This window comes from Hyperolius riggenbachi, chromosome 1, assembly GCF_040937935.1.
Source record: "Hyperolius riggenbachi isolate aHypRig1 chromosome 1, aHypRig1.pri, whole genome shotgun sequence".
Lineage (NCBI taxonomy): Eukaryota > Metazoa > Chordata > Amphibia > Anura > Hyperoliidae > Hyperolius > Hyperolius riggenbachi.
In genome coordinates, this window is record NC_090646.1 from 549,296,067 (window position 1) to 549,320,565 (window position 24,499).

The window sequence follows — 24,499 nt, forward strand, 5'->3', positions numbered from 1 at the left end:
TCACAACCTACTTCATGCTAGTACTAATGCCCAAAGTCTGACATTGGCAGCAACACAGTCCTAGCTCCAAACATTTTATCAAGCAATTGGGAGAAGAATGCAAGAGGATAAAGCAGAATATGATTTTTCCTCAACAGTGTCACACAGTTGAATGATGAATTCCACACTGCACTACTAGATCATAACATAACACCATTGAAGAAGCTCTTATGCCAGACAATTGCTATACACATGGGGCCTGATTCACAAAAGGGTGCTAAATAGTTTGCACGTCTAAAGCGGTTACTGATCGCGCGTTGGTGCGCCAAAAACTTTGCACCGTCTGCGTGCAAAGTCCACCTATCAGGCTAATTTGCACGTGAACGGTGCAACGTTTCGGCGCACTGCTAAACTTTGCGCGCTCGCACTTTTGTGCGAATATTAGCGCGTGCAAAGGCATTTTGCACGTGCTAAGGGGCTTTTCACTGGCGTGCTAACACTTACCACCCTTTAGTGAATCAAGCCCATTGTGATTCAGCTTTCAAAATAATAAAGCCATACCACTGTAGAATGAATGTTTAGGTAGTTGTCAGGAACTTTATTACCTCTGGGTCCAGCTTAAGTTGTAGCCACTCATCCAGCTTCAGTGTGGCCATCACAGCTGTGGCACGGTCCTCAATCTCACTGTCACTGCTCTCACTGGGAATTCCACACAGAGCTGCTGCAAAACAGATTGAAAGCCTTTAGAGTGTAGATGGTAAGAATCTCCAAAACGCCACAAAGGGAACAGCTATTATTCAAATCAAACAGCCACAAACCTTACAAGCGGCTATGTGTATAAATCAAAATGTAGCCACAATGAGCCTGATGTGCGAATGGCCGGTAAATGTGCCATGTGTAGGTGGTGCACAGCAAATTTTTAGGTGCTAATAGCAGTTGAGCAGTGCCCAATACAATATTAGCGCCAATAATACATGCGTTGCTATAGCAACCCGGATGTTACTCTAGTAATGCACGTGACACTAACAGTCGGGTGCTGTTCCCTTGCTGTTAGTACCTGAAAAATTAGCTTACACTACCTGCACATGTTACTTTTGCGTATTAGGCCCATTGTGGCTACATTTTAATTTATGCAAATAGCAATGACATATGGCAATTACATTTTTGGACTGCTGTGAAAGCAGTTACAATTGTGTTCTTAGGAGTTTCAGAACAGTAAAGGTATTCCTAGCATAACTGCCATTGAGATAAAGGTTGAAGTCAGAAGGAGGTAGCTGTACATGCAACAGTTATCCTGGTGGCAGTGCCCTCCTTCCCCTCAAATTTTACTTGATGTCACTCTCTACAGCTTTCCGGTTTTATGCAGAATGGGGCAGTTCAGTCTAGTGTCATGCAGCAGACCTGGCATGTCAACACACTCACTGCTGTCACTCTGCATCTACAGAAGTGGCAGGGAAAATAAAGCAGGAGGGTAGGACCTACAGTGATTGTAGTAGTTAGGGTGACAGGCCAGTTCTGCTGTGAGACACTAGGCTGCACCACCAGATGCACCACCAGATTTTGACTATAGCGAGAACAGTGTTAGCAGCAATATTTTGAAGACTCCAGAGAGGACACCAAGGTAACTATACTAACATTTGCAAGAACAGTTATCCTTTACCACTTAACGACCAGCTAACGCCGATAGGCGTCGGCGGGTTGTTAGTGGTATAGCATGGAAACAACCGCTCGATCGAGCGGCCTTTCCATGCCAGTTCACGGAGGCTGCCTCCGTGAACAGTGTGCGAGCCGCCGATCGCGGCTCGCACGCATAATGTAAACACGCGGGGAAGAAATCCCCGCTGTTTACATCAATACAGCGCTGCTGCGCCGTGACGTAGATCGGCGATCCCCGGCCTCTGATTGGCCGGGGATCGCCGGCATCTGATAGGCAGAAGCCTATCCTATCAGGCGCAGGACGGATATCCGTCCTGCACCGCTCAGAGGGGAAGTGAGAGGGAGGGAACGGCCGAGAGCCCCGATCACTGAAAAATCCCCTGGTCCTTAAGTGATTCTTCCATAAGCCGAAGACACACAGAAATACCCCTGCTTACAGCTTCAACAGTGAGTTTCAGTCAGCAGTCTGTATTAGGCATCATATTACCATTACAAAGTCCTTCTTTTCAGCTTTCTTGAAGCAATACAATTGGTTTGGTTACTAGTTGAACTGATGCAGTTGTAGGATTTTGGACACACCAGGTCATTTACATATGGCCGGTGTTTAGGGTATATAAGGGTTATTATTGTAGTTTAACATATAAAGAAAAGCAGGCTCACCCACAAACTATGTCCTACCTTGGCTGGAAGATTCTTGCAAGGCACTACTTGGTAGTCGGGCAGGTCCTGAGAAAATCGCTACTGTTGCTGGCGTAACTACCGAGCAACATCTAACATTAGCAATTCTATGAGCCCGGGTCATTTCATCATATATCAGCCAGTCTGTAGGAAGTGCTTGTATAGCGGCAGCCTGTCCATTCTCCGGTGGAATCTGTTTCAGTGATAATAAATTATATTTATTTGGATTTGCACACATAATAATAGATATGACAGTAGATTACATTCATACTCAAGATTCAGAATCTCCAAAGACAACTCAGCAGCAGAAGAGTCTTCTACTGGAAATGGGGGAAAAAGGCATCAAAATGAGCTAGCAAAAAATCAAGAGAAAAAGAAAGTATACGCTTTTTCAATCCCTATCTAGACATAATAAAAAAATACACAAAAAAATTAATCCAAAATGGGGAAATCGTGTGTGAAAAACACATGATCCCATGATTCAATGGCTTGTAGAACCAATTTAGCAGCAATAACTTCAAGTAATCATTTTATGTATACTATCAGTATGTAGAGTGGGGCCGAACCTCCGATTTTCGGTTCGCGAACCGGGTTCGCGAACTTCCGCGGAAGGTTCGGTTCGTGTAAAAGTTTACGAACCGCAATAGACTTCAATGGGGATGCGAACTTTGAAAAAAAAAAAAATTATGCTGGCCACAAAAGTGATGGAAAAGATGTTTCAAGGGGTCTAACACCTGGACCCCCAGGTGGAGGAGTGGGATACATGCCAAAAGTCCCCAGGAAAAATCTGGATTTGACGCAAAGCAGCGTTTTAAGGGCAGAAATCACATTGAATGCTAAATGACAGGCCTAAAGTGCTTTAAAACATCTTGCATGTGTATACATCAATCAGGTAGTGTAATTAAGGTACTGCTTCACACTGGCACACCAAACTCACCGTGTAACGCACCGCAAACAGCTGTTTGTGTAGTGACGGCCGTGCTGGACTGGTGCGCACCATGGCGAGAGTGCAGGTTTTGGTGGCTTTACAGCCCATATGGTCGCCTGGCTGATGTAGGTGAATGACAGAACAGTGACTGTCCAGCTGATCAAATTTGGTCTGACCACAATGAGGCAACGACCTTATTGTCGTGGGTGTGCCCCCCGAGACACTCATCTAGGCGCCGGTCATTGCTTCATTGTGATACGCAAGTCCCTTCACCACGGCAAGGTAATGATCACGAAGGGGAATGGGCGCATGTACATGCCTTTTCTTTTGTTGTTGCAGCTGCTCGCAGTGCAGCCAGAAAAATTAGGCAGTCATGTACACGCACCAGAAAAATTATTACAGCGGCCGCTGCTAGCAGCGGCCTAAAAAATTCAGCAATCCGCCTGGGGCCCCGGACCCTGTTGGTGGTGGCGGAGAAGGTAGTCAAGCGGCCTGCAGGCAGACATGCTGTGTGGAGGGACTGGGAGCGACTTAGTCTTCTTGGGGCAGGCCAGGCAGCCAGTCACACGGCGTGCAGGCAGAGATGCTGTGTGTGCGGGGACTGACTTATCTTGGGGCGGGCAGCAGCCCTCCGGGATCCATGCCTCATTCATTTTGATAAAGGTGAGGTACTTAACAGTTTTGTGACTTAGGCGACTTCTCTTCTCAGTGACAATGCCTCCAGCTGCGCTGAAGGTCCTTTCTGACAGGACGCTTGCGGCAGGGCAGGAGAGAAGTTGGATGGCAAATTGGGAAAGCTCTGGCCACAGGTCAAGCCTGCGCACCCAGTAGTTCAAGGGTTCCTCATCGCTGTTCACAGCAGTGTCTACATCCACACTTAAGGCCAGGTAGTCGGCTACCTGCCGTTCCAGGCGTTGGTGGAGGGTGGATCCGGAAGGGCTACGGCGAGGCGTTGGACTAAAGAACGTCCGCATGTCCGACATCACCATGAGATCGCTTAAGCGTCCTGTCTTTGACTGCGTGGACACGGGAGAAGGATTAGTGGCAGTGGTACCTTGCTGGCGTTGTGCTGTCACATCACCCTTAAAGGCATTGTAAAGCATAGTTGACAGCTTGTTCTGCATGTGCTGCATCCTTTCCACTTTCAGGTGAGTTGGTAACAGGTCCGCCACTTTGTGCCTGTACCGAGGGTCTAGTAGTGTGGCCACCCAGTACAGCTCATTCCCCTTGAGGTTTTTTATACGGGGGTCCCTCAACAGGCAGGACAGCATAAAAGACGACATCTGCACAAAGTCGGATCCAGATGTACCATGCATCTCCTCTTGCTCTTCCTCAGCGACGTCACGTAAGTCAACCTCCTCCCCCCAGCCGCGAACAATACCACGGGAAGGTTGAGCAGCACAAGCCCCCTGCGACGCCTGCTGCGGTTGTTCTCCTGCTGCCGCCGTCCCCTCCTCCTCCTCCCCCAAAGAAACACCTTGCTCATCATCCTCTGAGTCTGACTCGTCTTCTGCACACGACTTCTCTTCTTCCTCCTCCTCCCCCCTCTATGCTGCCGCAGGTGTTGAGGAAACAGCTGGGTCTGATGAAAATTGGTCCCATGCCTGTTCCTGCCGTAACTGTTCCTGGTCACGCTCATTCGCAGCTTCATCCGCCACTCTACGCACAGCACGCTCCAAGAAGTAAGCGTAGGGAATCAAGTCGCTGATGGTGCCTTCACTGCGGCTCACCAGATTGGTCACCTCCTCAAACGGCCGCATGAGCCTGCATGCATTTCTCATCAGTGTCCAGTTGTCGGGCCAGAACATCCCCATCTTCCCAGACTGTTTCATTCTACTGTAGTTGTAGAGGTACTGGGTGACGGCTTTCTTCTGTTTTAGCAGGCGGGAGAACATGAGCAGGGTCGAATTCCAGCGAGTCGGGCTATCGCAAATCAGGCGTCTCACCAGCAAGTTGTTTTTCCCATGAATTTCCGCAAAGCGTGCCATGGCTGTGTAAGACCGCCTCAAATGCCCACAGAACTTCCTGGCCTGCTTCAGGACATCCGCTAAGCCAGGGTACTTTGACACAAATCTTTGAACAACTAGATTCATGACATGTGCCATGCAGGGTATGTGTGTCAGCTTCCCCATATGCAAAGCGGCAAGCAGATTGCTGCCGTTGTCGCACACCACGTTGCCTATCTCCAGGTGGTGCGGGGTCAGCCACTCATCCACCTGTTTCTTAAGAGCAGCCAGGAGAGCTGCTCCAGTGTGACTCTCCGCTTTGAGGCAAGACATGTCTAAGATGGCGTGACACCGTCGTACCTGGCATGCAGCATAGGCCTTGCGGAGCTGGGGCTGTGTAGCTGGAGAGGAGAACTGCCACTCAGCCAAGGAGGAGAAGGACAGCGAAGAGCATGTAGCAGGAGGAGAGGAGGTGGCAGGAGGCCTGCCTGCAAGCCGTGGAGGTGTCACAATTTGGTCCGCTGCGCCCTGCTTGCCATCGTTCACCAGGTTGACGAAATGGGCTGTGTACGTAATGTAGCGGCCCTGACCGTGCTTGGCAGACCAGGCATCCGTGGTCAGGTGTACCCTTGACTCAACGCTCTTCGCAAGAGATGACACCACTTGCCTCTCAACTTCACGGTGCAGTTGGGGTATGGCCTTTCTAGAAAAATAAGTGTGGCCTGGCATCTTCCACTGCGGTGTCCCGATGGCCACAAATTTACGGAAGGCCTCAGAGTCCACCAGCCGTTATGGTAACAGCTGGCGAGCTAACAGTTCCGCCACGCCAGCTGTCAGACGTCGGGCAAGGGGGTGACTGGCCGAAATTGGCTTCTTCCGCTCAAACATTTCCTTCACGGACACCTGACTGCTGCTGTGGGCAGAGGAGCAGGAACCGCTCAAGGGCAGAGGCGGAGTGGAGGAGGGTGCCTGTGAAGGTGCAAGGGCGAAAGCGGCAGAAGCAGATGATGCACCTGAAGGAGGAAGAGGAGAAGGAGGGTGACTTTTCTTTTGTGTGCTGCTGCTGCTTTTGCTCAGGTGGCCATCCCATTGCTGTTTGTGCCTTTTCTCCAGGTGCCTTCGTAAGGCACTTGTCCCTATGTGAGTGTTGGCCTTTCCACGGCTCAATTTTTGTTGGCAGAGCGAACAGATGGCTTTGCTCCAATCTGAGGCACACACATTAAAAAATTTCCACACCGCTGAGCCACCCTGGGATGTGGGCACTATGGGGGCCTCAGCAGCTGATGCTGAAGGGCAAGTTGATTGGCTGTACATAGGTGGCGATACATGGTGCCGGACACTGCCACCAGCTGTTTCTGACGAAGAGCTGCCCCAGCTTCTTTCAGCAACTTCTCTCCTCCTACTACTCTCTGACTCCCCCTCTGAACTGTCCCCCTCTTCATCTCCTCTATTGGGAACATACAGAGGATCCGTATCATCGTCATCATCGTAATCATCCTGCCCAGCTTCGCTTGCCTCAGAAAAATCCAAACATGCACCATCAGTAGGTCCTTCATCCTCCTTACACGTTACATCCATAGTGTTGCTGCGTAACTCAGACATATGTGCTGGTGAAAATTCATCTGGCTGTAACAACAATGGCTGTGCATCAGTGATTTCACCACTAAATAATTCTTGCGAAGTGTCAAATGCAGCGGAAGTGGTGCTAGTAGTAGCGCTGGTGGCTGAGCAAGATGAGGTGTTCTGTGTCGCTAAATACTCAACCACGTCCTGACAATCTTGGGAGGTGATGGGACGTGCCTTCTTCCGAGCACTGTACTGTGGGCCAGGTCCACACGAAATTACATTTACACGACCTCGCACAGACCTGCCGGGTGGCCTTCCTCTGGCTCTGGCACTACCTCTTCCTCTACCTGTTTTGTCCATATCGGGTATGCACGGAGTGGTATATCACACTGCGTGCACTCACGTAGGTAGGTGGGTTCACTTAACTGCACAGGTATGCGCACTGATGCGGTGGGTTCACTGAACAGAACAGGTATGCAGTGGCGGGTTCACTGAACAGAACAGGTATGCAGTGGCGGGTTCACTGAACAGGTATGCAGTGGCGGGTTCACTGAACACAACAGGTATGCAGTGGCGGGTTCACTGAACACAACAGGTATGCAGTGGCGGGTTCACAGAACAGGTATGCAGTGGCAGGTTCACTGAACAGGTATACAGTGGCGGGTTCACTGAACACAACAGGTATGCAGTGGCGGGTTCACTGAACAGTACAGGTATGCAGTGGCGGGTTCACTGAACAGAACAGGTATACAGTGGCGGGTTCACTGAACACAACAGGTATGCAGTGGCGGGTTAACTGAACAGGTATACAGTGGCTGGTTCACTGAACAGAACAGGTATACAGTGGCGGGTTCGCTGAACACAACAGGTATGCAGTGGAGGGTTAACTGAACAGGTATACAGTTGCGGGTTCACTGAACAGAACAGGTATGCAGTGGCGGTTTCACTGAACAGAACAGGTATACAGTGGCGGGTTCACTGAACAGAACAGGTATACAGTGGCAGGTTCACTGAACAGAACAGGTATGCAGTGGCGGGTTCACTGAACAGTACAGGTATGCAGTGGCAGGTTCACTGAACAGGTATGCAGTGGTGGGTTCACTGAACAGGTATGCAGTGGTGGGTTCACTGAACAGGTATGCAGTGGTGGGTTTACTGAACAGGTATGCAGTGGTGGGTTCACTGAACAGGTATGCAGTGGTGGGTTCACTGAACAGGTATGCAGTGGCAGGTTCACTGAACAGGTATGCAGTGGTGGGTTCACTGAACAGGTATGCAGTGGTGGGTTCACTGAACAGGTATGCAGTGGTGGGTTCACTGAACAGGTATGCAGTGGTGGGTTCACAGAACAGGTATGCAGTGGTGGGTTCACTGAACAGGTATGCAGTGGTGGGTACACAGTACAGGTATGCAGTGGTGGGTTCACAGAACAGGTATGCAGCCAGGAACAAGCTAAGCCTAACTAATCTTTCCCTATGAGAGACAGTCTGCAGCAGCTCGCCCTACTCTCACTAACGCAGGCACACGAGTGAGCGTAATGGCCGCCGCTGCCTGCCTTTTATTAGGGGGGGGGAGTGGCTCCAGGGGCTAGTGTAGCCTAATTGGCTACACTGGGCCTGCTGACTGTGATGTAGAGGGTCAAAGTTGACCCTCATGGTGCATTATGGGGCGAACCGAACTTCCGCAAAACTTCGCCTGCGGGACGCGAACGCGAACCACTGAAGTTCGCATGGAACCGTTCGCAGGCGAACCGTTCGGCCCAACTCTATCAGTATCCCATAATTGAAGGCATTTTGGTCATCTCTTCCTGTTAACATTGTTTTAGTACATTGAGGTTTGCAGGCATTCTCAGACGCGTTAATGCTCAGCCCTCTTGAATCGCAACATTTTGAGTGGGTTGAGGTCAGGACTTTGAGCCACTGCAACCTTCTGATTCTACCGTATTCTTTTGAGCCATTCTGTTCTCGATTTTGTGCTCGTTTTCACTGTCCTGTTGCATGGATGAGTTTTATGCAAGCATTAGCTGGCACAGATGGCGTCACCTTTGACTACTTTGAAATAGAGAGGAACTCATGGTCATCGTAATGACTGCAAAGTGCCCAGATCCCATGGCTGAAAAATAAGCCCAAATCATCAATAATCTCTCTCACTGTAGAATTCAATTTTTTTTAGAAATGGCCTTATAACCCAGATCGATGGGCAGCAACACATGCTTCTCTAAGACCATTGATGATGTCCTTTCCTTGAGTAATAGCTTCAAGGATGACCAAGTTATTATTGGAGCCACTGTTAAAATAGTAGGATGTATTAAGTAAGACACTTTGAAAAAGACCCCAGCAGTTTAAGCAAGGAAAAAATAATCAAAGATAAACATCAATAACTTTTAACATAGTGGATAGTTTTGTTTTCCCACAACTTGGAGATCACATTTCATTTTTCTAGAAGCAGAACTCCATGAAATCTCATTGGAATAAAGCTGAATAAGCATTAAAAGAAATTAAACTACTAAGGCGTCAAAATGAGAATGTGATTGTCGTGGTCCATATCAACTGTTCTTTCTCCAGACACCGTCTCTAACAAAGAATTAGTAACGTTCACCATCCGTCCGTATTCAACGTGATTTATTGCCTATGGTGAAAGCCAACATCATTACAGGAGTAATATTAACAGTTGTGTGCCTTCTACATGTTGTGCTGCGGTGGCGAGGGTGGGTGCCTCAGGCTCAGTTGGGATCGGCGACGGCCGTTTTGCGTCCTGCTGGACGCTTGGTCACGCTGCGTTCCACTCAGCGTGAACGCAGCATGACCTAGCGTCATGAAACGGCCGTCGCCAATCCCATCTGAGCCTGAGGCATCCATCCCTGCAGCACAACATGTAAAAGGTGCACAAATGTTGATATTACTCCTGTAATGATGTTGGCTTTCACCAGAGGCAATAAATCACGTTGAATACGGACGGATGGTGCACGTTACTGCTTTTTGTTCGAGACTTTTGCAAGGTTCTCCCTTCTCTACACGTAGAGAAGGGAGAAGGGAGTATAGCGGAGGTGGTGAGTGTTTGTTTGTCTACAATACCCACCCACAGCATCTTTGACTTGTATGAGGGAGTGCCACACTAATCTGCTTCTTGTGATTCAAGCCTTTCTCCAAACACAAAACAGTAAAAAAAAACAAAAAAAAAAACCACCCTGCTTTACCTTCTTATACTGTGGCTGACTGAGGACTGAGGTAGTGTGCAAGCGCACACGTTTTTCTTTGGGACCTGTGAGCACCATATTCTCTCTGTCAATATGAATCAGATTTGGGTACATCCCAGCAACTAGAGCTGCCTTGACTACTGACCAGTTCTCAGAGTTTGTATTTACATCCCTGATGTCTCCTCCTCCTCGAGCCCTAACAAACCCTGCAGAGAAACACAAGACACGTTAAATAAGACACAAAGCAAAAAGAATTTCCTAATTTTCGGATTTTGTTTTATATGCACCTGAAGCCCTAAGTTGTCCTAGCAGCTGTGTTCTCATCCCAATGATAATTTCCATGGTGGCCTGAGAGAGGAAATTCTTTTCACAGAATGATCGTTCCCACCCGTCACTGCGTGCCTTTTGCCAAGCCTACAAGGTAATTCAACGTTATTTCTAGTTAATATGTATCCATGAATATGTGTGTACACATACTTCTGTATGACACCAGTACACACACATACACACATTTGTTATAGTACAAAAAGACGGTCCTACCTGGAAAGCCCTGAGTAACGCCATGTGGTCACTGAAAGTGCCAGCAGTGAATCGCCTTCTGCACAACATGGAAGCGCGCTTTTGAGCTGCTTGAGTTGGTAAGACAAAGGGATCTCTGTATGCTAAAGTGCAGGCGATGGTTAGGATAGGGTCTAAGCACTTTAGGACCACAGCACACAGCACCATTTTACCAAGGTGAGGCTCTACTGGCAGGTCAGCTAGGTGATAACCAAGCTCTGTTAAGTCTTCCCACTGGTCCATGGCATCAATGGTCTACAACAATAAAGCAATACAACATTAAAACCAAACCTCAGGAAAAAAACATTTTTTTAGCTTCAGAGAATGTCACTATTTTCCATATGTTCTTCCAGCCCCCCGTAGCTTTATAGGTCTCTTGCCCCCCCCCCCCCCCCCCCCCAGCTCCTCCTCAATCACACTCCCGTAACACGAAGCATTTTGCAAATGCACAGAAGTGCATGCGCAGAACGCTCCCGGTGCGTGTGGCTCAAGGCCGCGCATGCGCAGTAGCCGCCGACTCTCTGCAACCAGCTAGCTTTGCGAGGGTAGCCGCTGCTGGCTGGAGGGGACCAGGAGGACGTTGTGGTTACAGGACGAGTTCAGGGGGCTGGAAGAAGACCCAGGCAAGTTAAAAGAAAACCATTTTTTTGCTTTAGTATTCCTTGAAACTAAGTGGGATCACCATAAGAACTCACGTAATACAAGTTTCCATGATGCTCACCTTTAGCACCTGTACAGCATTTCGTATAACTAAGACTGGCGGCGGCTCTGGGGCCTTCATCAGAAAATCTGCAACAGGGCAGCTTATTGGTGCTAATAACTTAGTATGTAAGCAAAGCTCCTGAGAATACAAAAATAAAAAGGTTAACAGTCTCCTGGCACCAATGCTTTGCAAACATCTCTCATCCACAAACTGTCTCATACAATGTAGCTCTTACATGAAGGGGCATCCGCAGTAATTCTGGAGTCTGAAACTCCAGCATGTTCTGGAAACGCAGTTTGCTAAACAGGCGGAAACAGACGCCAGGTCTACATCGACCAGCCCTGCAATGTATAGAAGAATCACATGTCAGAGCAAACATGTCCTTCCAGGTCTTATTAGGTAAACACATAGCAGACTGTAGAGCATTGTAATCAATACCCATAACCTGCAACAACATAAACAAGCATAATACATCATTCTGAAGGAGCTCAGGAAAAAACATCCCTTGTGTGTGAACGTGTCAGTTGATTTCTATGTGTTCCCAATAGTATGGTTTGAACATGGAAATACTTGCTTTATTGTGCAAAACCAAAGAATGCCGATTTTCTTTGCTGTCCCTGTTGGGCAGATTTGCATCAATTCCTTGTAGCAAGTACAATCTTCTGCCAGGGTTTTGTTAGGTTTTAATGCAAACATAAACTAAACTTTCATGCATATGAATTCATTTCTGCCATGATCTACATACAGAAACACTGTTTAATCATTTCCAGAGTATAGATTTCAATTAGCCTGCCGCACACTACCACACTCCTGGCAATCCTGCCACTCTCCTGCCACTGCAGCCGACTTGCCCTGCTGTGTATGACAGCAGAGCTCTGTGAGCCAGTCAGGAGCTGATTTTATTGGCTCCTAACCTCGTGATCACTGTGAGCCAATCTCATGGACTCACACTGGTCACAGGGTCAGGTCAAGAGCCAATGAAATTGGCTCCTGACCAGCTCACAGAGCTCTGCTGTCATAGCAACAGCAGAGCAAATGAGCTTCAGTGACAAGAGCGGTGTGATTGGCGGTAGCAGCAGTTCCATGCGTTGTGAGGACGGTAGGCCACTTTTTTTTGTACCGGCTGTCTCTGGTCCTTAAAGGGAACCTAACTGAGTGGGATGTGGATGTTTCCTTTTAAACAATACCATTTGCTTGGCTACCCTGATCTGTTGGCTACAGTAGTGGCTGAATCACGCACTTGAAACAAGCATGCAGCTAATCCAGTCTGACTTCAGTCAGAGCACCTGATCTGCATGCTAGTTGAGGGGCTGTGGCAAAAAGTATTAGAGACACAGGATCAGCAGGAGAGTCAGGCAACTGGTATTATTTTAAAAGGAAAAATCCCTTTAAGGGGCCGCTGGTACTGAAGTGGTTAAAGGGAACCTAAACTGAGAAGGATATGGATTTTCCTTTTAAAAGAATACCAGTTGCCTGACTTTCCTGCTGATCCTGTCTCTCTAATACTTTTAGCCACAGCCCCTTAACAAGCATGCAGATCAGGTGCTCTGACTGAAGTCAGATTGGATTAGCTGCATGCTTGTTTCAGGTGTGTGATTCAGCCACTACAGCAGACAAAGAGATCAGCAGGACTGCCATGCAACTGGCATTGTTTAAAAGGAAACATCCATATACCTCTCAGTTAAGGTTCCATTTAACTAATAATGCAGAATGGGATAAAAAACAAAGGTGCCAAAACCTAATAAAATACGCTAAAAACTGTTTAAAAATGGGAGGTGGTGGACTTAGCATACCTCCCTACAGAAGACACATTTGGTCCAATTTGTGAAACACCATGCAAACTTTATTGACATACACTCCACTTTGTGACACGTTTCAAAGGTGGAAGCCCGATTCTATAGACGAAGGCACGCGCTTCGAGACCGGAATAGAGTTGCTCCCTTATTGCCTGAAGAAGTGGGTTTCTACCCACGAAACACATTGCAAAGTGGAGTGTCTGTCAATAAAGATAATATGGTTTTCCTCGAATTGGATCAAACATATCTTCTGTTGGGAGGCAAGTCCAAAACCACCTCCCATTTTTAAACTGTTTTTAGTGTATTTTATTCTTTTTTTGGTGCCTCTGTTTTTCATCTTATTTCTGCATTATTGTTTGTCTACCCTTCATGGAGGAGTAACCCTTACTTCCAGCTACTGCGTAGAACAGCTTCTTAAAGAGACTCTGAAGCGAGAATAAATCTCGCTTCAGAGCTCATAGTTAGCAGGGGCACGTGTGCCCATGCTAAACCGCCGCTATAGCGCCGCTAAACGGGGGTCCCTTCACCCCCAAACACCCCACTGCGACACTTGGTCACAGACTTGGTCGCTCCTGGAGGCAGGGCTAACGGCTGCAGCCCTGCCTCCAGTCACGTCTATCAGCGGCGCATCGCCGCCTCTCCCCCGGCCCTCTCAGTGAAGGAAGACTGAGAGGGGTGGGGGAGAGGCGGAGATACGCGCTGACAGATGCGCGTGGGGCAGGGCTGCGGCGGTTAGCCCTGCCCCAACCAGGAAGCGCTCCCTGCTGAAACAAGGGGATTTGGGGGTGAAGGGACCCCCGTTAAGCCGCGGGATAGCGGCGGTTTAGCAGGGGCACACGTGCCCCTGCTATCTATGAGGTCTGAAGCGAGATTTATTCTCGCTTCAGACTCTCTTTAGCTCGAGTGGGGTCGGGTTGGTTCTCCCCACCTTCCTATACAGTGGTTACTTTTGCGGTAACCCAGACTTGTGAGTATTCATTTCCTAAACAATTAGAACCTTATCTGCAAAACTTACTACACCTTAGCGGGCTCTCGGTTATTCCCCTTTTTGTGCTTATGTCAAACTGTTAAACTAATGCACATTTTCAATGCAACCTTGCTGGTCAGAGCTGCAGAATGTACTTTGACAGAGGATGCCATATTACTTTCTACTAATTCTAAAAATGATATTACCTGTGTCTGACACTCATTTTTGACTCCTAACACCAGTGGAGATCACTTGATGCGCAATCTACATGGACATTATCTGCAAGTGTATCTTTTCTCTTTTGTTTTGGTTTCATGCATTTGTTCAGATTTAGCATAAGATACACATATACATTACCTTCCTTTTCTTTGAATAGCACTAGCCTTAGAAATCCAAACCATCTTTAACATAGTGACATGGTTAAGGGCATCAAAAGATTTCTGCAATGAAAAAAAAAAAAAAAAAAAAACACAAAACACTGAATCACTCTAGGGCGGATGCTAAAAGGATACGGTAAGCGCATCCACTAGGCGGATAAGTCCTGTCCCTTTTGCATCCGCTTGGAACAAATTCCCGTCTGCTCATGCATCAGTCACGTCCGCATCACCTCAACTGTCTCGCCCAGTGGCATAACTAAGGAGCTTGGGGCCCCAATGCGAGTTTTACATAAGGGCCCCAAGAACTGTATTGATATGGAGCCCCAAAACCTACCAAGGACAGCTGCAGTGACAGAGAGGTGTATTTATAGTAAATAAACAGTTTGTTGAGGATTACCCTATGCAATGCACATATAGAGGTGTCCATTACCAGCATAGCACCATTGAAACACTAATAAGATGGATGAAGGCGGGCTCCTCTGGTCCAGGGGCCCCAGTGCGATCACAACCTCTGCATCCCCTATTGCTATGCCACTGGTCCCTACGCCACTAGATCCATGGATATTCAGCCCAGAGGCCAGCAGGAGCATGGGGCTCTCCATAGACTGCGTTAGGCCAATTCTCTCTAGCAACAGGGAGAATTTTCATTGGTCCACCATAAACCAGTGAGAATTCTCCACGTTGTTGAGAATTCCATTGGAGATCCCAATACTTCTGCCGGCCACCGGGCTGTGTAGGAGGAACAGTGCAGCAGCACTCGGAGGTGATCGGTAATGGGACACATACATTTTACGTCTCAGTGGCAATCGAAACGGGGGAACGGGACGCAGCAACTAGCCTTGTGAAAACTGTCTTAGGCTGTCATTGCCCACATTTTTTTAGCAAGTGGAGGGGGCTCCTACTTTTAACATTAAGATCTGTTTCCTGCGCTAAGCAGAGCTTAAAAAATGCCCCTCGGGTACGTTTTTTTAAGCAAGTGAACCGAGCCGTAGAGGAAGATAATAAATCTTCCTCTACAGCTCTCTTCAAAGCAATGACGCGCCCTCCTCCAGCTCTTGTTTACCTTTGTGTAGCAACGCAGCTGCAGCTCAACAGTCTCCAGACTAGCAGAGCGAGAGGTCTCCTCACAGTAACTTTATAAGAAGGATCACACGCTGTATAACTCGCTCTGCACTGGGGACCATCAGAATAGAATAAACCACAGCTGTACTCCGCAAGAGGCTTCCCTCTTGTATAATGGACTGCCCCAATTCCCCGTCGCCGTCAGTTTTATTAGGGGACAGCCGACAGTAGTTAGATAAAGACAAAGACACTCTGCGCAGCAAACATACATGCTGTGCTCATCCTTACTGTTGTTGACAAATTGATTTAAAGTGCTCACAAAAAAAGTAAAAGTTTGATAGAATTCCTTTAATGTGATGAATATTTGTAATGGAGCATACATCTCAATCTTTCTTAGCTTACCTCCTTCACTTTGCCAGAGTCTATGACGAACACAACATCATTGATAGTGATACTGGTCTCTGCTATATTAGTAGAAAGGATCTGTGGACAGTAAATCAAAGACACTGCAGGTCAGGCACTGTTTTCAGCGTAAAGGAGGTTTCCTAATTTTATAAAAACACTCACAATTTTTCGGAGTCCAGCTGGAGGAGTCTTCAGGACCTTCTTTTGATCAATCGTTTGCATGTTTGAGTGCAGCAGGAACAACTGGTACCTGCCCCACAAAAAATTATTTAGAACAGGTTAAACAAGAACTTAAGTGAAAAGGGGAAAAAATAAATCAATACATTGCAAAGTGAGACGTTATAAAATAGAAGAGAGATCAAGAAATGATTGATATTCACTATGCCATTTGTGCATATTGTTTGATCCGCAATCAGCCTGCACATAATCATCTTCACTACAGGCAGCAAGGAAAAAAAACAGCTAGCGCCAACTGCCATTATCTATAACCACAACCACTAACAAAACGATAGGCTGAAAGGTTGTTTTAATGGTGGCCATACATGGTACAATTTTTTTCATACAATCTTACCATTTCTATGTAGTGTAAGGGTAAATGAAGTGAATATACTGAAAGGATAATTTAGGCAGTTCCCTTATATTACATAGAAATGGTAAGATTGTATGAAAAAATTGTACCATGTATGGCCACCCTTTGGCTCAACACACACCATACAATCTTGGTTGTTCAATCTTACCATTTTCATGTAGTATAAGAGCTTATACAATCAATCATTCAAGTTATTTTTAATCTGTTGGCCCTTATACAACAAAGATTTGGTAAATCTGTACAACCAAGATTGTATGGTGTGTGTTGAGCTTGATAATATACATATGCTCAACGGGAGATACTGGTTGCATGGCAGTTGGAAACAGCTGTTATTTCCCAACAAGGTTCACAGACAGGAAACTGTTCCATTTTGGTTTTGAAAAGGCTTGCGTTTCTCCAAACATAAGTACAGTAAAGTTACAGTTGGAATCGTGGGAAGGCATTCTTACTGAACGCGTTCCGCTTTTCTAAAAGGGCATTCGTAGTTCTGCTGCATCTTTCCTGCGTTTCGATTGAGGCCAACGTATTAGGAAAATCGCAAAAAGTGATTAGTTGTGCTGAAGAGTAAACCTGACAAAACATTCAAAATGTGTTTCTTTGCAATCATGGCAACATTACATTAACAAGTATACAGGACATCCCAGAATTCTCTATTCCCTGCAGGCACAGCTGACTCTAGGCTGTTCCCAGAAACCAGCAAAATGCTAAAGGTGAGGATGTTAAAAAAGGCATCATCTTTAAATTACTGGATAAACCTAATCAGGCGTAGAAGCTGCCAATGTACTTTTTTTTTTTTTTTTAACAATATCAGTGGATAACAGACTAGCGGGAAGATGGAAGAAACTGCCTCTTTATATGAAAAGTAGAGATCGTGTTAAAATTGTACACATGGCATTATTCCACAACAGACTATAGACAATATATATATATAAAAAAAAAAACATCCAAAGTTTCATACCTATTAGAATTATCTGCAAATCTCTTGTCATCATACAAAATGCGATCCCTTAATCCAACGATCTCATCATAGCCAGGGAGAAATATTAGGATGGCCCCTAAACACAAACACCCATCAACAAGCTTAATATGAACATACTAAACGGAGTATATTAAAACTGTGCTTAAAACTACTGTACAAACATAATTAACAGAATAACCAAGCAGCTCAGGGTGACCCAAACTACCTAGGAATGTATAGGGGGATAAAAGGGACCAAAAAGCCATCCTACTAAAAAAGCAAAGCTTGGTGTAATTTGCCTTCTTAAACCAGAAGGAAATTTGCATTAATTCAGTTATAAGTGAACATTTGTGGTTACCCACAATACACTACCACTGAATATGCAAATTATCCCTTTTCGCCCTTGTTAACCACTTCCCGACCGCCGTATATACAATTGGCGGCCGGGAAGTGCACCCCGCAAGGACCGCCGTATAGACAAATGGCGGCGGTCCTTGTAGGGGCATGGGCGGAGCGATCGCGTCATCTGTGACGCGATCCTCCGCCTCCGCCTGGCGCCGCTCACCCGCCGCAACATCCCGCCGGCCATACGGAAGCGCCGGCGGGATGTTAACCCGACGATCGCCGCATACAAAGTGTATAATACACTTTGTAATGTTTACAAAGTGTATTATACAGGCTGCCTCCTGCCCTGGTGGTCCCAGTGTCCGAGGGACCACCAGGGCAGGCTGCAGCCACCCTAGTCTGCACCAAGCACACTGATTTTCCCCCCCCCCCCTGCCCCAGATCGCCCACAGCACCCATCAGACCCCCCCCCTGCCCACCCCCCAGACCCCTGTTTGCACCCAATCACCCCCCTAATCACCCATCAATCACTCCCTGTCACTATCTGTCAACGCTATTTTTTTTTATCCCCCCCCCTGCTCCCTCCTGATCACCCCCCCCACACCCCTCAGTATTCCCCCCCCCCCCCCCCATGTACTGTATGCATCTATCCCCCCTGATCACCTGTCAATCACCTGTCAATCACCCATCAATCACCCCCTGTCACTGCCACCCATCAATCAGCCCCTAACCTGCCCCTTGCGGGCAATCTGATCACCCACCCACACCAATAGATCGCCCGCAGATCCGACATCAGATCACCTCCCAAATCCATTGTTTACATCTATTCTCTCCTCTAAACACCCACTAATTACCCATCAATCACCCCCTATCACCACCTGTCACTTTTACCTATCAGATCAGACCCTAATCTGCCCCTTGCGGGCACCCAATCACCCGCCCACACGCTCAGATTGCCCTCTGACCCCCCCTTATCAATTCACCAGTGCATTAATTACATCTGTTCTTCCCTGTAATAACCCACTGATCACCTGTCAATCACCTGCCAATCACCTATCACCCATCAATCACCCCCTGTCACTGCCACCCATCAATCAGCCCCTAACCTGCCCCTTGCGGGCAATCTGATCACCCACCCACACCAATAGATCGCCCGCAAACCCGCCGTCAGATTACCTCCCAAATGTATTGTTTACATCTGTTATCGTCTCTAAACACCCACTAATTACCCATCAATCACCCATCAATCACCCCCTATCACCACCTGTCACTGTTACCTATCAGATCAGACCCTAATCTGCCCCTTGCGGGCACCCAATCACCCGCCCACACGCTCAGATTGCGCTCAGACCCCCCCCTTTATCAATTCGCCAGTGCATTAATTACATCTGTCCTTCCCTGTAATAACTTACTGATCACCTGTCAATCACCTGCCAATCACCTATCACCCATCAATCACTCCCTGTCACTATCTGTCAACGCTATTTTTTTTTATCCCCCCCCCTGCTCCCTCCTGATCACCCCCCCCCCACCCCTCAGATTCTCCCCAGACCCCCCCCCCCCCATGTACTGTATGCATCTATCCCCCCTGATCACCTGTCAATCACCTGTCAATCACCCATCAATCACCCCCTGTCACTGCCACCCACAATCAGCCCCTAACCTGCCCCTTGCGGGCAATCTGATCACCCACCCACACCAATAGATCGCCCGCAGATCCGACATCAGATCACCTCCCAAATCCATTGTTTACATCTATTCTCTCCTCTAAACACCCACTAATTACCCATCAATCACCCCCTATCACCACCTGTCACTTTTACCTATCAGATCAGACCCTAATCTGCCCCTTGCGGGCACCCAATCACCCGCCCACACGCTCAGATTGCCCTCAGACCCCCCCCCCCCCCCCCTATCAATTCGCCAGTGCATTAATTACATCTGTCCTTCCCTGTAATAACTTACTGATCACCTGTCAATCACCTGCCAATCACCTATCTCCCATCAATCACCCCCTGTCACTGCCACCCAACAATCAGCCCCTAACCTGCCCCTTGCGGGCAATCTGATCACCCACCCACACCAATAGATCGCCCGCAGATCCGACATCAGATCACCACCCAAGCGCAGCGTTTACATCTATTCTCTCCTCTAAACACCCACTAATTACCCATTAATCACCCCCTATCACCACCTGTCACTGTTACCCATCAGATCAGACCCTAATCTGCCCCTTGCGGGCACCCAATCACCCGCCCACACGCTCAGATTGCCCTCAGACACCCCCCCCCCCCCCCTATCAATTCGCCAGTGCATTAATTACATCTGTCCTTCCCTGTAATAACTTACTGATCACCTGTCAATCACCTGCCAATCACCTATCTCCCATCAATCACCCCCTGTCACTGCCACCCAACAATCAGCCCCTAACCTGCCCCTTGCGGGCAATCTGATCACCCACCCACACCAATAGATCGCCCGCAGATCCGACATCAGATCACCACCCAAGCGCAGCGTTTACATCTATTCTCTCCTCTAAACACCCACTAATTACCCATTAATCACCCCCTATCACCACCTGTCACTGTTACCCATCAGATCAGACCCTAATCTGCCCCTTTGCGGGCACCCAATCACCCGCCTACACGCTCAGATTGCCCTCAGACCCCCCCTTATCAATTCGCTAGGGCATTATTTACATCTGTCCTTCCCTGTAATAACCCACTGATCACCTGTCAATCACCCATCAATCACCCCCTGTCACTGCCACCCATCAATCACCCCCTGTCACTGCCACCCATCAATCAGCCCCTAATCTGCCCCTTGCGGGCAAACTGATCACCCACCCACACCAATAGATCGCCCGCAGATCCGACATCAGATCACCACCCAAGCGCAGTGTTTCCATCTATTCTCTCCTCTAAACACCCACTAATTACCCATCAATCACCCCCTATCACCACCTGTCACTGTTACCCATCAGATCAGACCCTAATCTGCCCCTTGCGGGCACCCAATCACCCGCCTACACGCTCAGATTGCCCTCAGACCCCCCCTTATCAATTCGCCAGTGCAATATTTACATCTGTTCTCCCCTGTAATAACCCACTGATTACCTGTCAATCACCTATCAATCACCCATCAATCACCCTCTGTCACTGCCACCCATCAATCACCCCCTGTCACTGCCACCCATCAATCACCCGCTGTCACTGCCACCCATCAATCAGCCCCTAACCTGCCCCTTGCGGGCAATCTGATCACCCACCCACACCAATAGATCGCCCGCAGATCCGACGTCCGATCACCTCCCAAGTGCAGTGTTTACATCTGTTCTCTACCCTAAACACCCACTAATTACCCATCAATCACCCCCTGTCACTGCTACCTATCAGATTAGACCCCTATCTGCCCCTAGGGCACTCAATCACCCGCCCACACCCTCAGAATGCCCTCAGACCCCAGCCCTGATCACCTCGGCAGTGCATTGCTTGCATCTATTCCCCCCTCTAATCACACCTTGAGACACCCATCAATCACCTCCTGTAACCCCCTAGCACACCTACCCATCAGATCAGGCCCTAATTTGCCCCGTGTGGGCTCCTGATCACTCGGCCAAACCCTCAGATCCCCCTCAGACCCCCTTCCGATCACCTCCCTAGTGCATTGATTGCATCTATTTTCCCCTCTAACCACCCCCTGAGACACCCATCAATCACCTCCTGTCACCCCCCTAGCACTCCTATCCATCAGATCAGGCCCAATACAACCTGTCATCTAAAAGGCCACCCTGCTTATGACCGGTTCGAAAAATTCGTCCCCTCATAGACCACCTGTCATCAAAATTTGCAGATGCTTATACCCCTGAACAGTCATTTTGAGACATTTGGTTTCCAGACTACTCACGGTTTTGGGCCCGTAAAATGCCAGGGCGGTATAGGAACCCCACAAGTGACCCCATTTTAGAAAAAAAGACACCCCAAGGTATTCTGTTAGGTGTATGACGAGTTCATAGAAGATTTTATTTTTTGTCAAAAGTTAGCGGAAAATGACACTTTGTGAAAAAAACAATTAAAATCAATTTCCGCTAACTTGTGACAAAAAAATAAACACTTCTATGAACTCACCATACTCCTAACGGAATACCTTGGGGTGTCTACTTTCTAAAATGGGGTCATTAGTGGGGTTCCTATACTGCCCTGGCATTTTAGGGGCCCTAAACCGTGAGGAGTAGTCTTGAAACAAAAAGCGCAGTTAGGGTGCAAAAAAGTGCCACACGTGGTATCGCCGTACTTGGGAGAAGTAGTACAATGTGTTTTGAGGTGTATTTTTACACATACCCATGCTAGGTGGGAGAAATACCTCTGTAAATGACAATCTTTTGATTTTTTTTTACACACAATTGTCCATTTACAGAGTTATTTCTCCCACCCAGCATGGGTATGTGTAAAAATACACCCCAAAACACATTGTACCACTTCTCCCGAGTACGGCGATACCACATGTGTGGTACTTTTTTGCACCCTAACTGCGCTAAGGGGCCCAAAGTCCAATGAGTACCTTTAGGATTTCACAGGTCATTTTTGTTTCAAGACTACTCCTCACGGTTTAGGGCCCCTAAAATGCCAGGGCAGTACCCCACAAATGACTCCATTTTAGAAAGAAGACACCCCAAGGTATTCTGTTAGTAGTACGGTGAGTTCACAGAAGATTTTATTTTTTGTCACAAGTTAGCGGAAATTGATTTTTATTGTTTTTTTTTCACAAAGTGTCATTTTCCGCTAACTTGTGACAAAAAATAAAATCTTCTATGAACTCACCGTACTACTAAGGGAATACCTTGGGGTGTCTTCTTTCTAAAATGGGGTCATTTGTGGGGTTCCTATACTGTCCTGGCATTTTAGGGGCCCTAAACCGTGAGGAGTAGTCTTGAAACGAAATTTCTCAAAATGACCTGTGAAATCCTAAAGGTGCTCATTGGACTTTGGGCCCCTTAGCGCAGTTAGGGTGCAAAAAAGTGCCACACATGTGGTATCGCCGTACTCAGGAGAAGTAGTATAATGTGTTTTGGGGTGTATTTGTACACATACCCATGCTGAGTGGGAGGACGATCTCTGTAAATGGACAATTGTGTGTAAAAAAAAATTAAAAAAATTGTCATTTACAGAGATATTTCTCCCACCCAGCATGGGTATGTGTAAAAATACACCCCAAAACACATTATACTACTTCTCCTGAGTACGGCAATACCATATGTGTGGCACTTTTTTGCAGCCTAACTGCGCTAAGGGGCCCAAAGTCCAATGAGCACCTTTAGGCTTTACAGGGGTGCTTACAAATTAGCACCCCCCAAAATGCGAGGACAGTAAACACACCCCACAAATGACCCCATTTTGGAAAGTAGACACTTCAAGGTATTCAGAGAGGGGCATGGTGAGTCCGTGGCAGATTTCATTTTATTTTTGTCGCAAGTTAGAAGAAATGGAAACTTTTTTTTTTTTTTTGTCACAAAGTGTCATTTTCCGCTTACTTGTGACAAAAATTTATATCTTCTATGAACTCACTATGCCTCTCAGTGAATACTTTGGGATGTCTTCTTTCCAAAATGGGGTCATTTGGGGGGTATTTATACTATCCTGGAATTCTAGCCCCTCATGAAACATGTCAGGTGGTCAGAAAAGTCATAGATGCTTGAAAATGGGAAAATTCACTTTTTGCACCATAGTTTGTAAACGCTATAACTTTTACCCAAACCAATAAATATACACTGAATGTTTTTTTTTTTATCAAAAACATGTTTGTCCACATTTTTCGCGCTGCATGTATACAGAAATTTTACTTTATTTGAAAAATGTCAGCACAGAAAGTAAAAAAAAAATCATTTTTTTGCCAAAATTCATGTCTTTTTTGAAGAATATAATAAAAAGTAAAAATCGCAGGAGCAATCAAATAGCACCAAAAGAAAGCTTTATTAGTGACAAGAAAAGGAGCCAAAATTCATTTAGGTGGTAGGTTGTATGAGCGAGCAATAAACCGTGAAAGCTGCAGTGGTCTGAATGGAAAAAAGTGGCCGGTCCTTAAGGGGTAGAAAGCCCTAGGTCCTCAAGTGGTTAAGCCAAGCAAGCATCCAGAACCGCTGGTGTATAGCAAGCCTATAGCTTTAAGTTTTACACAGCCATATCAAACCCACATGTAAACAGCCTGTTTCGGACTTTTGGTCCTCATCAGTACATGGCAGGGATTGATAAGGCTGTATGAAATAGGGCTTGGACCTGTACAACAGAGAAAAGGGATAATTTGCATATTCAGTGGTAATGCATTGTGGGTAACCACAAATGTTCACTTATAACTGAATTATTGCAAATTTCCTTCTGGTTTAAGAAGGCAAATTACACCAAGCTTTGCTTTTTTAGTAGGAGGGATTTTTGGTCCCTTTTATCCCCCTATACATTCCTAGTAGTTTGGGTCACCCTGAGCAGCTTGGTTACTCTGTTGTCCTGGTCCAAGCCCTATTTCATACAGCCTTATCAATCCCTGCCATGTACTGATGAGGACCAAAAGTCCAAAACAGACTGTCTACATGTGGGTTTGATATGGCGGTGTAAAACTTAAAGCTATAGGCTTGCTACCAGCGGTTCTGGATGCTTGCTTGGCTTAACAAGGGCAAAAAGGGATAATTTGCATATTCAGTGGTAGTGCATTGTGGGTAACCACAAATGTTCACTTATAACTGAATTATTGCAAATTTCCTTCTGTTTTAAGAAGGCAAATTACACCAAACATAACTACA

General features: G+C 47.0%; 1 protein-coding gene across 3 annotated transcripts in view; it reads right to left on the reverse strand.

Annotated features, from left to right (window-relative positions):
• Nucleotides 1–24,499, reverse strand: part of YTHDC2 (YTH N6-methyladenosine RNA binding protein C2) — a 100,974-nt gene that overhangs the window by 26,659 nt on the left and 49,816 nt on the right. For 2 of the 3 annotated variants that reach the window (XM_068247259.1, XM_068247266.1), the window contains exons 15-25: nt 17,365–17,461; nt 15,980–16,067; nt 15,815–15,895; nt 14,331–14,413; nt 11,446–11,551; nt 11,229–11,348; nt 10,490–10,762; nt 10,237–10,363; nt 9,950–10,155; nt 2,314–2,506; nt 585–700 (exon numbers count right to left, since the gene is read on the reverse strand). In XM_068247259.1, coding sequence (XP_068103360.1) covers nt 585–700; nt 2,314–2,506; nt 9,950–10,155; nt 10,237–10,363; nt 10,490–10,762; nt 11,229–11,348; nt 11,446–11,551; nt 14,331–14,413; nt 15,815–15,895; nt 15,980–16,067; nt 17,365–17,461 — 1,490 coding nt within the window. The remainder of the gene's footprint in view (nt 1–584; nt 701–2,313; nt 2,507–9,949; nt 10,156–10,236; nt 10,364–10,489; nt 10,763–11,228; nt 11,349–11,445; nt 11,552–14,330; nt 14,414–15,814; nt 15,896–15,979; nt 16,068–17,364; nt 17,462–24,499) is intronic. The other variant, XM_068247274.1, reaches the window with a different exon arrangement.